This window comes from Papio anubis, chromosome 17 (assembly GCF_008728515.1).
Source record: "Papio anubis isolate 15944 chromosome 17, Panubis1.0, whole genome shotgun sequence".
Lineage (NCBI taxonomy): Eukaryota > Metazoa > Chordata > Mammalia > Primates > Cercopithecidae > Papio > Papio anubis.
The window spans coordinates 3,794,807-3,808,321 of NC_044992.1; the positions used below are offsets into that span (position 1 = coordinate 3,794,807).

General features: G+C 50.3%; 1 protein-coding gene across 3 annotated transcripts in view; it reads right to left on the reverse strand.

Moving 5' to 3' along the window:
- Positions 1-2,816: 2,816 nt before the first annotated feature.
- Positions 2,817-13,515, reverse strand: part of ANKFY1 (ankyrin repeat and FYVE domain containing 1) — a 99,515-nt gene continuing 88,816 nt past the window's right edge. The window contains exons 20-26 of one of the 3 annotated variants that reach the window (XR_002517935.2): positions 13,037-13,184; positions 12,495-12,585; positions 11,559-11,683; positions 9,630-9,776; positions 8,131-8,221; positions 6,337-6,908; positions 2,817-6,192 (exon numbers count right to left, since the gene is read on the reverse strand). Coding sequence is in view for 2 of the 3 variants with exons in the window: in XM_021928583.2 (XP_021784275.1) it covers positions 6,776-6,908; positions 8,131-8,221; positions 9,630-9,776; positions 11,559-11,683; positions 12,495-12,585; positions 13,037-13,184 (735 nt within the window). In the remaining variant the exon portion in view is untranslated. Of the gene's footprint in view, positions 6,909-8,130; positions 8,222-9,629; positions 9,777-11,558; positions 11,684-12,494; positions 12,586-13,036; positions 13,185-13,515 lie in introns of all 3 variants that reach the window. The other 2 variants (XM_021928583.2, XM_021928582.2) reach the window with 2 other exon arrangements.

A 13,515-nucleotide genomic window follows, 5' to 3' on the forward strand; every position in this document is an offset into this window, starting at 1 on the left:
TCTTCCCAGTTCTAGGCAGTCCCTGAGCTCAGTGCTGAGACTTCTCTGTTACCCAGAAACAGCCCCCAACCACAGGCGAACTGAAAAATAGTTAGTGCCCCTGATTTAGTCCTCCTTAGTCATTCAGCAAATAACTTACCAAGCACCTACTATGTGCCAGGCATCATGTCAGGGCTGGGGGTTGGGGCAGCAAGGCTTCTGACCTCAGCGGGCTTGTCTAATGGTGGAAGAAACCCCACAGAGCGGCCAGAGGCCGTCCTTGTGGCAGGAATGCAGGGAGAGTGTGAGGACCAGGCCCCAAGATGTTCTCCATCCTTCAAAAAACAAACAAACGAAAAGGAGCATTCGTCATTGCAGCCAGCTGCGGGCTCTGGCCGTGCCTAGAGGGTACGTGATCTCTGACTGATGCAAGTCTCCTGCGCACAGGCTCCGGAACAGACTTGGCTGGCTTCGGAGCCTGCTGAGTTCCTTGCGAAGTGAGAATTCATTTCCTTTTTGATACTTACCTTATGGTAATTACCTTCCTACTTAACCTGCTAACACATCTCTCATGTCAGGGCAAAGGATTCAGCAAAGAATTAGGTTCGGCAAGAATCGGTTGTCATTTTAATGGCCTGAAGGGCTCAGCCGTGAGAAGCTGTAATTACTGGAGAAATGCCTCGCCTTTCCCTCTCAAGTACAGGTGGCCCTGGGCAAAACCATGGGGGAGGAAGGGCAAGGCCTTGATGGAAGCCACAGATAAGCTCAGCTCAGGCTCAGCATGTAGTCAGACTTGCTGGCAGAAGGAAGGGAAGGAGAAAACTCATCCGTATTGCGCAACTCTGCTGGGCCAGGCCTTGTTCTCATTTAATCTCTATGCCTGCCTCGAGAAGTTCCCATTTTATGGCCCAGAAAAGGGGCATGAATATCTCCCCACCTCTTCTAATCGTTACATCAACATCGTGTGACAGAGCTGGGCTTTGTGATGCGAGTCTGATCTCCGCCACACCAGGGAGCATGGTGTTAAGGCAAAGCCTTTGCAGCTGCACTCCACTCCAACACTGTGAAGGAGGCCGGGCACCTACAATCCCAGCACTTCGGGAGCCCAAGGTGGGTGGATTTCTTGAGGCCAGAAGTTCGATGGAGGCCAGCCTGGCCAACATGGTGAAACCTCATGTCTACTAAAATACAAAAATTAGTTGGGTGTGGTGGTGTGCGGCTGCAGTCCTAGCTACTGGGGAGGCGGAGGCTGCAGTGAGCCGAGATCACACCACTGTGCTCCAGCCTGGGTGACAAGAGAGACTCTGTCCCAAAACAAACAAAACCCAAAAATAAAGAGCTCACCTTGAAGGAAGTTTCAACGTCTGCCTTTTCATTTGGAGATTACAGTTTTCTATAAACATCTAAGAGTGAAGAGTCTGAGGTTTTTTGGTCCCAGCTCAGCCAGTGATCCCACCCCGCCCCCACACTTGCTTTGCTCCAGGCATAGCTGTGCTCTGAAAGCCAGCCCCAATGGGGAGGTTCGGACTGTGCTTGCTCAGAAGTCTGCGGGTGCCCCTCAGAGAAGGGCAGCGACCCTAGGCTGGACCCCACCCTTGAGAGCATTTCCTACTGCCAGAGTCCCCGGTTTCTTCCGGGCAGCAGATACTGCCGTAGCCTTTGCCAGAGCCCCCGATTTCTTCTGGGGCAGCAGATACCACCGTAGCCCTTGCCAGAAGAGCCCTGCCGTGCACACACCAGAATCTGGGTACTTGGATGAGAAGGGCACATTACTGATCTCCTTCCTCCAGGCAACCCTGTGAGTTAAGGACTACAGTCCACCCCCATTATGTAGGTAGGGAAACAGAGGCAAAGAAGTTAGGAAACTTGCCCAGAACTCTCAGCTAGTCAATGAAAAACCAGAACTAAAACCCAGTGCTCTTCTCTGGCTGGGTAAACGTGTGGAAGTTGCTGTGTTCCTGGTTACTATTTGTGCTTCGCTTATAACCAGTGACAGTGTGGTTAGCACTGTTCACCTTACGGATAGCGGTGAGGATTACTTGGGATTGTCATGTGGAAACACTTAACAGTGCCTATGAACGATGAGAAAAGCCACTGGAGAATGAGCTTTATGAGCTCTGTCACCACAGCTAGTCTGACCTAGGGGTAAGCAAAATGGAAGACAGGCAAAAGGGACTGTATTAGCTCAGGAAAGCGTGAGGGCCACGGGAGCTGCTTGATTGGTAACGATTTGTACAGGGGCTTTATGGATCACTAGATTTCAATTTGCAAGCCCTGAAACCGTCCTTAGTATTCTCTGAAGCCCACAGTGCCAGTTGCCCTTCACGCCTTGGCCAGCAGAAAGCTCATCATGAGTGGACCCTCTTGGGAACTTCAGAGGGGTCAGGCGACGGTGATTGAGACTGCCTCAGTGATCACGCTCGGTGCCATGAGCTGAAATCTGGGCCAAGAGCACAGGCACAGTGAGTTAAGTAAGCAGCTACTATGTTTAAAATAACTACACTTTTCGGGAGCTAAGCTATGAGGACGTAAAGGTGTAAGAATGATACAGTGGACTTTGGGGACTCAGTAGAAAGGGTTGGGGGTGAGGGATAAGAGTCCACTGTACACTGCTTGGCTGATGGGTGCCCCTAAATCCCAGAAATCACCACTAAAGAACTTCATGTAACCAAATACCACCTGAACCCCAAAAACCTACTGAAATTTTTAAAAATTAAAAATAAATACATAAAATAGCTACTTTTACTGCTGTCAACAGCATGTTCCTGAAAAATGTTGTTGGAATTCAAACTTTCCTGGAGGACAGCTGGTCAAGAAATTTATTCACATGTCAGGAGTTTTCTAAAATTTGTTTTTAATGCTTATTGGTATTTCTGCATTAGAAGTAACTACAAATGTCTTATTAAAGTTTCCACTTTAAATGCACAATTTTACTTCATTTTATTATAAGGAATTGTTACAGAAAATGCAAATATCAGTATTTGAAAAATACATTCCATTACACAGACTCCAAAGAAACAATTCTGATAAGTGCCATGGTCCTCTGTGATCCCATCACCCCATACTGAGCACCGCCCCGAATGGGTTGGAAGCCAGGGTACCAACCCACATGTGTGCCTCAGTTTCTGCCCAGCTACTGCCCCTCCTCTGGGGTCACGCAGCGATGTTGTAACAGCCACCTCCGCACGTCTGCCAAAAAGGGCAAGTCATCAAGGCCAGCAGTCTCAACTCAAGACTCCCTAGCTGCAGGAAACCAATGTTGTCAGTTGTAACAGGTTAATATATTATTTATGCCACACAAAAAAGGAATTGTACAGGCAATGATCTTCCAAAGAAAGTCTTTAAGGCATCTGTAACTTCTGGGAATTTCAGGGTTTTTATCTTGTCAGTCAGCTTTTCACTAAATTACTTCCAGAGTGAGAAGGTAGCTCCCAATTCCCTTTGGCAAGTTGGTGCTGCCTCCTTCCTCTGCCACCAGGCTGGGCTGGGGAGCTTTGGTGCTTCAGATAGTTCTTCTGGGACTTGTCCCAAGGGAAGCAAGCGTCTGTCATGGAAGCATTACCCTTACTTGTTGCTGCTACTGTCACCTGGGAAGTTAGCTTGCCTTTCAGGGCTGAGCATTACATAGTTAAAAAATGTTCTTTTTCTCCAGATAAAAGAAACCTAGATGGAAGTCAAGGCTCTCCCCTTTCCCAAGACCTTCCCTCCACTCCATACCCATGGACAAGATCAGTGCAGAAACGGTTCATTACGGCAGGTATGGGACACGAGGAGGGGAGCAGAGAAACCACACACACACACAGATCCACACAGGGACCCGTTCAGGGACAAGAGTGAGGACACGGAACGGGGTTGTCAGAAATGACTCGGGGCTCTGAGGTAGAGGACTGAAGGTCACGCAGACCCCACTCCTTGGAGAGAACGTGGCAGGTGAACTGAGCAGTCGAATCCAGCCTCAACTAAATCGGTAACTGGGGTTGACAGTGCACAGGCCCAAAACTCCAAATAGAACATGTTCTAACATGTTAGTGAGACACCACGAAAAAGATGACTGAAAGTCGAAAGTCCTAAGTGTAGGCACTTAAGTTTACGGGAAATTTCGGTGTTAGAGGATCACAGCAAATTAGTTTAAGCCATTCGATTTATATATAGCACGTGGTCCGTACCTTTGTTTTAAAAACAACGACAACAAAAGACTGTTAAGAATACACTGAATAATAAATCTGGCGATGAGCAAAGGGCAGCTCAGAGCAAATTCAGCATAACAACGTTGACTGTTGCAGCAAATTATGTTTCAGTAAAGTTTATTTTTCCTGCTCTACTCATTCAGAAGTGGCAACTTTCTGAATGAATTTCAGTTTTTGCTACTAGTACTTAAGCGACTGATGAAAACTTACCCACAGCTAGGCAGTTTTGTACTCAAGTGTTGACAGCAGGGAGAGCACAGGAAGGGCTGGAAGCATGCCTAGTCCCAGCCAGGGCAGTGCATGTTGGAGTCCACTGGGACGGTTCCCACTCAAGGAGCCTGCTGAGTGCAGCCCAGCTGAGTGCAGCCTGCGTGGTCAGGGGACCTCCTAAGTCTGTGGAAAGAGGCTTTTCCTGTATCCACATGAATGCACCCTGCAGCCAATGGATAGCAGGACTCAATGTTCTCCCAGTCCATAGCTGGTCAGTACCACTGCTGTCCTGGGACTCAGGCTAAGAAACAGAAGCTCGAATCAACATATTTTAAACATGATCTTCAGATTCTAAGTGCAATGACAGGCGAGACTGTTATTGAGATTGGTGTGGCAGGGCATGGGTAGAACAATCGGCTTCACCCTTGACTCATCTCCCACATTCTTTTTCAAGAACAGGTATCCATGTGCCAACCACTTTAATTCATACCCGAACCATGATTCTCTTACTTTCTAACTCAGGTAACCAAGCTACCTAAGCCCTGCCTGCTTCCTTATGGCCCTTTTCAGGTAACAGAAAATGGAAACTGACCACATGCCTCACAATGGCCAAATGTCTGCCAAGACTAGCAGAGCTTTTCTATTAAAAATTCTGTATGAAACATGTCAGACTGGGAGACGGGAATGCTTCTAATTAATTGTTTTCTTTAAAACATTGTGCACAAGCTTATATTAACATAGAAAGCATATATATCTTATAAATCACAGAAGCTTTTTTTTAAAGTAGTACTCCAGTTTATCAGTTCATTTTACACACATATTTAGGCAACAGAATGTATAAATCTACCGCCAACACAGAGGACACACTATCCAGGAAAGAATGAACAAAAAACAGGCTGTTGCAAAAATATTTAGTCCCTTTACACATATATTCAAACTTCATTAATGCAAAAAAAAAAATGTAGTGGTTATTAAATGTCTAAAAGAATCAGTATGTATGATTGAGATTGTTAATCTCTGAGTATAACACATATTGTTCATCTCAGAGTTGTTTTGTTTTAAAGCAGTGGTAGATGCTTCTCTTTAAATGTGCATTTTTTAGAAACTGGCCAAACCTTCAAAAGAAAAGTTTAACACCTCATGGTTCATATATGTACTAGCAGCGACGCCGGCCCAACAAGTTCTGGCGGCCTCATCCAGCACACAAGCCAGAGACTTCCAAAATAAGGTGGTGCACAGGTGGCCAGGGCCCTCGGCTGGTGGCCCTTCGTGGGGCAGGGCAAGCTACACAGAACTGGGACCAACAGCACTCGCAGCATCACTAGGGAGGATTTCGGCAAGAAGCGTTTGTGTCAAGGACATAGGACCTGCTGGCCTGAGGCTGGAGATGCCCTTGGGGCTGAAGCCTTAGTGACTCCACCTCTCATCACTTGGCCTGTGTGAATCTCTTGCTTTAAAAGATGCTCTGTAGAGTTTTTCCTGGGAGACCGTGTGAGCGGAGGCCCAGTCACCGCTGAGCATTAGAATCACTGATGCAAGAATGCGTGAGGGTATTTCTGAATATGGATTTTTAATTGGGATCACCAATAATGCAGCTCTATAAAAAGTGCAGCACAATAAAAGTGCATTTCCTCCAGCACTCTCCAGCGGCAGAGTGACTGAGGACTCCACAGACAGGACGCAGCAAGACGAGAGAAAGAGACGGCTGCTACGAGGCGCCAGGCGGCCCCGCTGCACTCCTGACACCTCAGTAGCGTGAACACTGTAAAGCTTTCAGTTGTTAAGGCCACGAGTTTTCAGCTCTCATCTTTGAACCCTGTTAAGAATAAAGATTTCACCTTTTTAAAAGGGGTAGCTCACTAAAAATACAGCTTAGCTTAAAAAGAAAAAAAGACTTCAGGGCAAGAGGATCCTATTATCTTTATGAAAACACTGTACAGAAAAGTCCACAGCCACTTACCCTAGAGTAAAGCCAGCTCATTAGCCAGCTTCCTACACCGTGAGGCTCTGCCCCATCAGTCAGCCCAGCGGGAAGACTTCATGAATGCTCTGGGACGGACACCAAGCTACTGGAAGGGAAAACTGGTTTCCAAGTGTCCCTGTATGTTGCTAGCAGAATGGGGAGGGGTCTAATTCCTACTCACATTTACCACTTAGGCCAAATGGCCTGGTCCGATCAGTGAGACATCGAGTGAAATCGATCACAGTCTGACACACACACAGACAATCATATGGAATCATTTGAAATGGGATCTATCACACCATGGTCCTTAATTGTTCCAGTCTATTGCCGCAGGAAGACACGCGCCAGCTCCTGCTCTGGGTGGGGTCAGGCTGGTGAGCAGAGCAGCTGCTGGGGAGGTGACCAAGGATGTGGCCTGGGCCCTCCGGGGGGCTCACTAAGAGACCCCACCCAGAGTCAGTACATCAAAACAAATGTTGCAAACTCGTACAGGCTTGTTCAGATCAAACTTTATAATAGGAATCTCCTTGGTCGAGCATTTATGGCAAAGAAGACGTCCGCAGTGACGACTGTGGAAGCAAAGAAAGGAAGTATGAGAGGAGCACTGACGACAGACTCTGCTTCCTGGCAAGTGAGGACAACCGCAGCAGGGCCTGGCAGACAAGGCGCCCGCGATGCTACTCTGGCAACTCTGCTGACTGCCAGCCAGGTTACCATAATTCATGTAGAATTTTTAGTCTATGAAAACAAAACTCTAGTCAATCATTATGTTAAAGCAATACTGAAGGCGGCTTTTTTTTTTTTTTTGAAGATCAAGAGCAGCTCGGGCCGGGCGTGGTGGCTCACACCTGTCATCCCAGCACTTTGGGAGGCCGAGGCGGGCGCATCACTCGAGGGCAGGAGTTTCAAGATCAGCCTGGCCAACATGGTGAAACCCCGTCTCTACTAAAAATACAAAAATTAGCCGGGCGTGGTGGCGCATGCCTGAATCCCAGCTACTCGGGGCTGAGGAATGAGAATTGCTTGAACTCGGGAAGTGGAGATTGCAGTGAGCCGAGCTCATGTCACTGTACTCCAACCTGGGTAACAGAGCAAGACTGTCTCAAAAACAAAAAGAGAGCAGCTCAGCACTATCTTTTTTTTCTCTTTTTTTCTTTTTTGAGATGATGTCTCGCTCTGTCGCCCATGCTGGAGTGCAGTGGCATGATCTCGGCTCACTGCAACCTCTTGCCTCAGTCTCCCAAGCAGCTGGGATTACAGGTGCCCGCCACAACCCCCAGCTAATTTTTGTATTTTTAGTAGAGATGGGGTTTTGCCATGTTGGCCAGGCTGGTCTCAAACTCCTGCCCTCGAGTGATCCGCCCGCCTCTGCCTCCCAAAGTGCCGGGATTACAGGCATGAGCCACCACACCTGGCCTATCTATCTCATCTTAATGGGAACAGTTCCTTAGTTCTCGGCAAAGCGCCCCATACTGAGGCACACCATGAGGGCAGTAGCTCATCTCAGCTTTGCTGCAGGCAGCAAGTCAGGGAGGACAGGCAGGCTGCCTGGGAACTGTGCACCGTCAGCTTCCAGCAGGAACGCCACCAGTCTGCAGGCTCCCTGCCTTCCCTACATCTCTCTTCCTCCGTAAGATCCTTGGGTGTGCTCATCTCATCCCTCCATTTGGTCAAGTTTTGCCCGTGAATGTGCAGGACCCGGGCAAGTTCACGGCCTATCCTGGAGAAGGGGGGAAGCAATGGCGTCAGCGAAGTCCCCTCACTGCTGTGACGGTGACGCTGGGGTCTTACCAGTGATGTTTGCGAGTTGTGACTCCAAACTTGGCAGTGCACTCATAGCAGTAGGAGCCGTCGCACCATGGAGGCTCCTTGGATAGCATATCTGTAACACAAAGAGGCGAGGACTAGTCCCGTCAACTGCGCCAGGCAAGCCCCAGGGCTTAGAGGGAGCAGGGAAACAGACCAGGAAGTGCGGCCACCCACTGCCACATGACATAGGTGACGAAGGAGCAACAGGTTCTAAGTGGCTCAGGGCCAGCTTCCCAGGAGACTGGAGGATCAGCCCTTGCCCGGGAGACTTGGGGAGAAGGAAACAGTGGTCAACGAGGTGGACCAGCGGTGATGTCTGTGGGGGAAACACGTAGTCAGGGATGACTGGGACGGAAGGCACGGTAGGGAGGGAACAGAGACCACACAGCTAGAAAAACTGGCCAGGGGAACAGAGGATGGGACTAAGACAAGAGAAATTGAGGAGGCAGAATCTGTAAGACTTAGTGACTGAACACAAGTGTGGGATGTGAGAGGGAGCAGGCAGAAGACACAGGTGATTTCCAGGCTTCTGGAGAGAGTGCCTGAGTCTGCGGTGGGGCCACGGGCAGAGCAACCTACAAGGAAGAACCAAGTTTTCACATCTAGGTTAGGAGTTACCAGTGCAGACAGGAATGACCATCACTTGGATTTACTGGCTGAACTCTCACTCTATGCCAGGCACTGACCGCTCTGCACAGAGAGGTCCACTGAGCTCACGGGGAGGGAGCAGCATGTGAATCCGTCAGTCCCTTCTGAGTACTGGGATGTGTGTGTGTCGCCGGCCCTGTGATGGGCACCAGTGCTGAGCTTTTAAAAGGCTAAGTGCATGGTAGAGGGAAGTTGCAGTGGACCAGGTGTCACAAACGCCGCCCTTCAACCTGGCTCTGCCACAGACCAGCTGTGCCCCCGGGCGGGTCCTGTGCATCGCCATCACATGGCTACCAGGGGTCTGAGCTTGTTTTCCTGTCTGTCTCTCCCCACTGTGGGTGATGACACAGCACAGGCACTCGAGGCATTCTGATTCTGTCACCTCGGCAGGAACAGAAAAGATTCACAAATGTGAAATCAAGAGGGAAGCACTCCTGTCCACAAAAGGGACGCAGGGGAGGGAGAGCTGACAGGGGCTGGAGTCGTGGGCCATTCTGAAGGTTCTAGAGGATCTGGATCAGTCTCAAGAGGACAGGTGTGCAGATAAGTGGCCAGGAGACACAGGGAGGGTGGCCTGCTGGGGCATTTCCAGAAGGTTGTGGGACGTGGGAAATGAACAAGGCAGAGTGCTGTGAAAAGACTGTTCACAGCGACCTTCCCAACACTGCTCAAAAGTCCTTCACTTATTCAGAGAGACAGTCGCAGCTACTGCCTGGAGACGAGCAGTTCCGATCGTAAGGCGCCATGAGATTGGAAGATCGCCAGTACAATACATCGCGATGGTAACACTGAGACGCTGCTTGCACTGTAAGAGCAGAAAGCAGGCCACTCACCTAGAAGTCTAAACAGAAGCTGCTTGGTGGCGACCTGGTAGTTGAAAATGTTGACTCCCTGGTTGTTATTCACCCCGAGGCGAGCCCCCGACCGGACGATGGCGCGGCACAAGTTGGCATTCCCTTTCATGTATGCCAAGAGCAGCACTGGAAAACAAAAGCACACACAGGGCTCCTTCCCACCCGGCCCAGCCTGGCACCCACACATGGAGGGCGGAAGACAGCCGAGGGCAGAACAGACTGCTGGCAGGACGTCTGTTCACGAAGTCCCCACAGACACACAGGGGCCCTGAGGCTCTGGAGAGACCTCTGTGGACAACCTGTAGCATCTTCCAATAAAGGATGTGGCCACGAGCCAAAGAATTCTAGAGCAGCTGCGGTTTCCGAGACGCAGTCTTTCCCGCGTGGAGCTTTGGCTGCGAGAGAGCTAAGGTCGCACAGGTGGTGAGGGGTAACCACGGAGGGAGTCATTACTGTGGTCTCAGGTGCCTTCCTCTGGCATGAAACACTGGTTTCTCCACAAAGATCAAAGCTCTTTTCACCCAATGTAACTAAATCTAAACCTATGAGTTGTGTACACATGGAGAAGAAAAATCAGTATTAGGAACATGTTCCAGAAAGTTCTTCCACCCCGTGGAGCCCGTGGGAACCCACACTCTGGCCAGGCCAACCTGCTGGCCTTCCCTACAAACAACTACAGCTCACTGCGGCTCCCCTTTGCTGCCCTTTCCCAGACGCTGGGTCTACTGGGTTCCTTAAGTTCAACTCTGAAAATCGTACAATAACATGGGGGTTATTTTTCCCACTATCAAATGAGGAAGCAGGCCTATGAGGGAGGATGCACCCAGTCACCCTGCTAGAATGCGACAGGGCTAGGACAGGGCTAGGCATCTGCACCCAGGTCTCTGTAAACCGGGGGCCTAGACATGGAGCCCCTCCCTGCTGCCTGTTCCTGTTTACCTGCTCCCAGGCAAGGTGTGCTGAGTATGTGCTGCTCACTCCACCCCCAGGGGCTGACTCCTCTGAAGCTTAAACAACAATGCTCACGTAGCAAGGCCACCAACTCCTCTCAAGACCAAGAGAAAACGGTGAGAAAGGATGCGGTCCCATGTTAAGGTTCAGACAACCCCATGGTGACTCCATTTCTGCCAAGACCACAGAGGCGCTCTCTCTAGAACGGGTGAGTGAATGGGAATGCAGCAGCCACACAGCTGCGCGGAGGGCTCTGGGCTGGGATGAGACATCTGGTTTTGTTTCATGGGGTTACTTTTCCTTACCCGAAAAACGGGGATACACCTATGTGCGCTGCTTCCCTCATGGGGCTGCCGCGAGTCCTCGGCAAGAAAACGAACGCAAAAATCATCAGAAAAGCTAGGACACACGGGTGACCAGTGACCACGGGGACCCAGAGCAGCCGGGAGAGGCCTGGAGCCTCGGCATAAGAAGGCGCCCCGTGTTTCTGGGCAGTCTGCCACTTTCTCAAAGCATGCCAACACACACTCGAGCGCATCTCTTCCTTTTGAAGATCCTGTGAGATGCTTATACTTTCTTTCTCTGCTGGAATTTGGGAGCTTGGGTAGGGCCCTATTTGACTGGACAAAAGGCAAATGAGGGAAACAAAAACAGGTGGGCAGGCCTGTTTGGAGAAGGGTATGGATGGTTTCAGAGCGCTCGATGCACTTGAGATGTGACGGTGTCTAAAATCAGATCCCCAGACTCCGAGATGTGACAGTGACTAAAACCAGACACCCCAGACTCCGTGAGACGTGACGGTGTCTAAAACCAGACACCCCAGACTCCACAACAGGGCTCTGTAACTCACACTCAGAGGGCCCAACAGAACTGTTCTGCGAGCTGAATGCTCTCAGATAACGACGTGTGCCTGGGCTCTTGCTTTTCCCGGAAGCGGGGCGCGGCCTTGCTACGTACCCGTGCTGCCGTCTGCGTCCGGCTTGTCCAGAGGGTACTCCGGCATGCATTCTAAGAAGAGATCAAAGATGGCCGCCGCGTTCTCCTTGCCGTATTGTCCCAAAATATGCAGTGGTGACTGGCCTCTGATACAACAAGTTGGAAAAGTTAGGAACGTATCTGCCAGGGCCATCACACACAAAACAAACAGAATTTTCTGAACTCTGTGACGGTGGATACATCTAAAAGACATGCTGGGTTTACTGGGTTCTTTAAATTTAACTCTGAAAATCATACAATAAGATGAGGGTTATTCTTCCCACCATCAGATAAGGAAGCAGGCCTATGTGTGATGCCCTGGTTTTGTGACGCCTGAAAAACAGGTAAGGAAAAGGAGGTTCTACAAAGTCTTTCTTTTTCTTATTTTGTATTTTACTGTAACCTAAGTGCATGCGTAACAAAAGTTTTTTTTTTTTTTGAGACGGAGTCTCGTTTTGTCGCCCAGGCTGGAGTGCAGTGGCCGGATCTCAGCTCACTGCAAGCTCCGCCTCCCAGGTTCACGCCATTCTCCTGCCTCAGCCTCCGGCGTAGCTGGGACTACAGGCGCCGCCACCACGCCCGGCTAGTTTTTGTACTTTCGGTAGAGATGGGGTTTCACTGTGTTAGCCAGGATGGTCTCGATTTCCTGACCTTGTGATCTGCCCGCCTTGGCCTCCCAAAGTGCTGGGATTACAGGTGTGAGTCACTGCGCCCGGCCAAAAGTTTTTTTAAGAAGCATTTTTTATTAAAACAAAATACCAGTACCAAAAGTACCAAAATAAAGTACCCGAAGCTGGTGAGGGGCCCTAGTGGCCAGTTTTGCAGCCCCTCCCCGGGGCTGACAGGAGGCACCAGCAACCAGCAGCTCTGAGCAGCAGGCCAGGCGCCGTGGGGCCTGTGCGGGCCCAGCACACTCACCTGAGATTAAAGGCTTCGGCGTCCACTGTGCACTCTGTCAGGAGAACCCGGATGTTGTTGAGCCGGCCGTGCATGACAGCAAGATGAAGAGCTGGGAAGTAAATCCTCTTACTGTGCAAGCTCAGAAGCACACGCAGAAAACTCCCCACTCCCCTCACCCGCACAGACCTCTCTGTAAACAGGACCTGGCCACAGCAGCGACCGGCCACACACAGCCACCCTTTCTGGTCTTCACCACCCTCAAGGATGCGTCACAAACGCAATCTCACGCCTGCTCTGTGCTGTGCTTTCTGCTTCAGCAGTTACCCAAAGGTGAGATTTAATAGTTTCCCAAGGAGGCAGTGCAGGCTTCCAGGGCTCAGACGGGGAGGCTGCCCAAGGCCTGGGCAGTCGCAGGCTGGACGCCCTGCGCAGAGCACTTCCTGTCACAGCTTTCTCCTGTAGAAGCCAAGCTTCCCAGGGGAAGCAGACCCAAGGGTGCACTGCACCCACCCCTAGAATGGAGGGATAGTTCAAGCCACTAAGGAATGACTGGGAGTTACCATTGTTTCCATTCTCATCCACGGCAGCAAAGTCCACGCCATTCTCCAGGAGGACTGAGCAGATGGTGGGCAGGTCCTGCTGGGCAGCAAGATGAAGGGCAGTCTGGCGATGCTTGGTTAATTCATTCACTTTGGCTCCTGCAAGAAGCTGTTGAAGTTCATTACATGAACAGTCAGTCTCTCTGCCACAATCAAGATCCCCCTTGTGGGGGCCAAGTCTGCTTGTCTTCTGACACCCACAGAGGCTGATGGCCTGCCCTGCTGACAGAGCTGGGAGCATAAGGGCTTCACACATACCCCTGCTGAAGCAGAAAACAGCAAAACCTGTGCCAAGGGCAACTTGGCAATTACCTATCAAAACGTTAACCAGCCATTCCTTGGAACACAGAAACTCCACTTCTAAGGCTTTCGTATACAAAAACTGTGCAAGACTGCAGTGATGTTCACTGTACTATGTAAGGGTGTCTACTGCTTGTAAT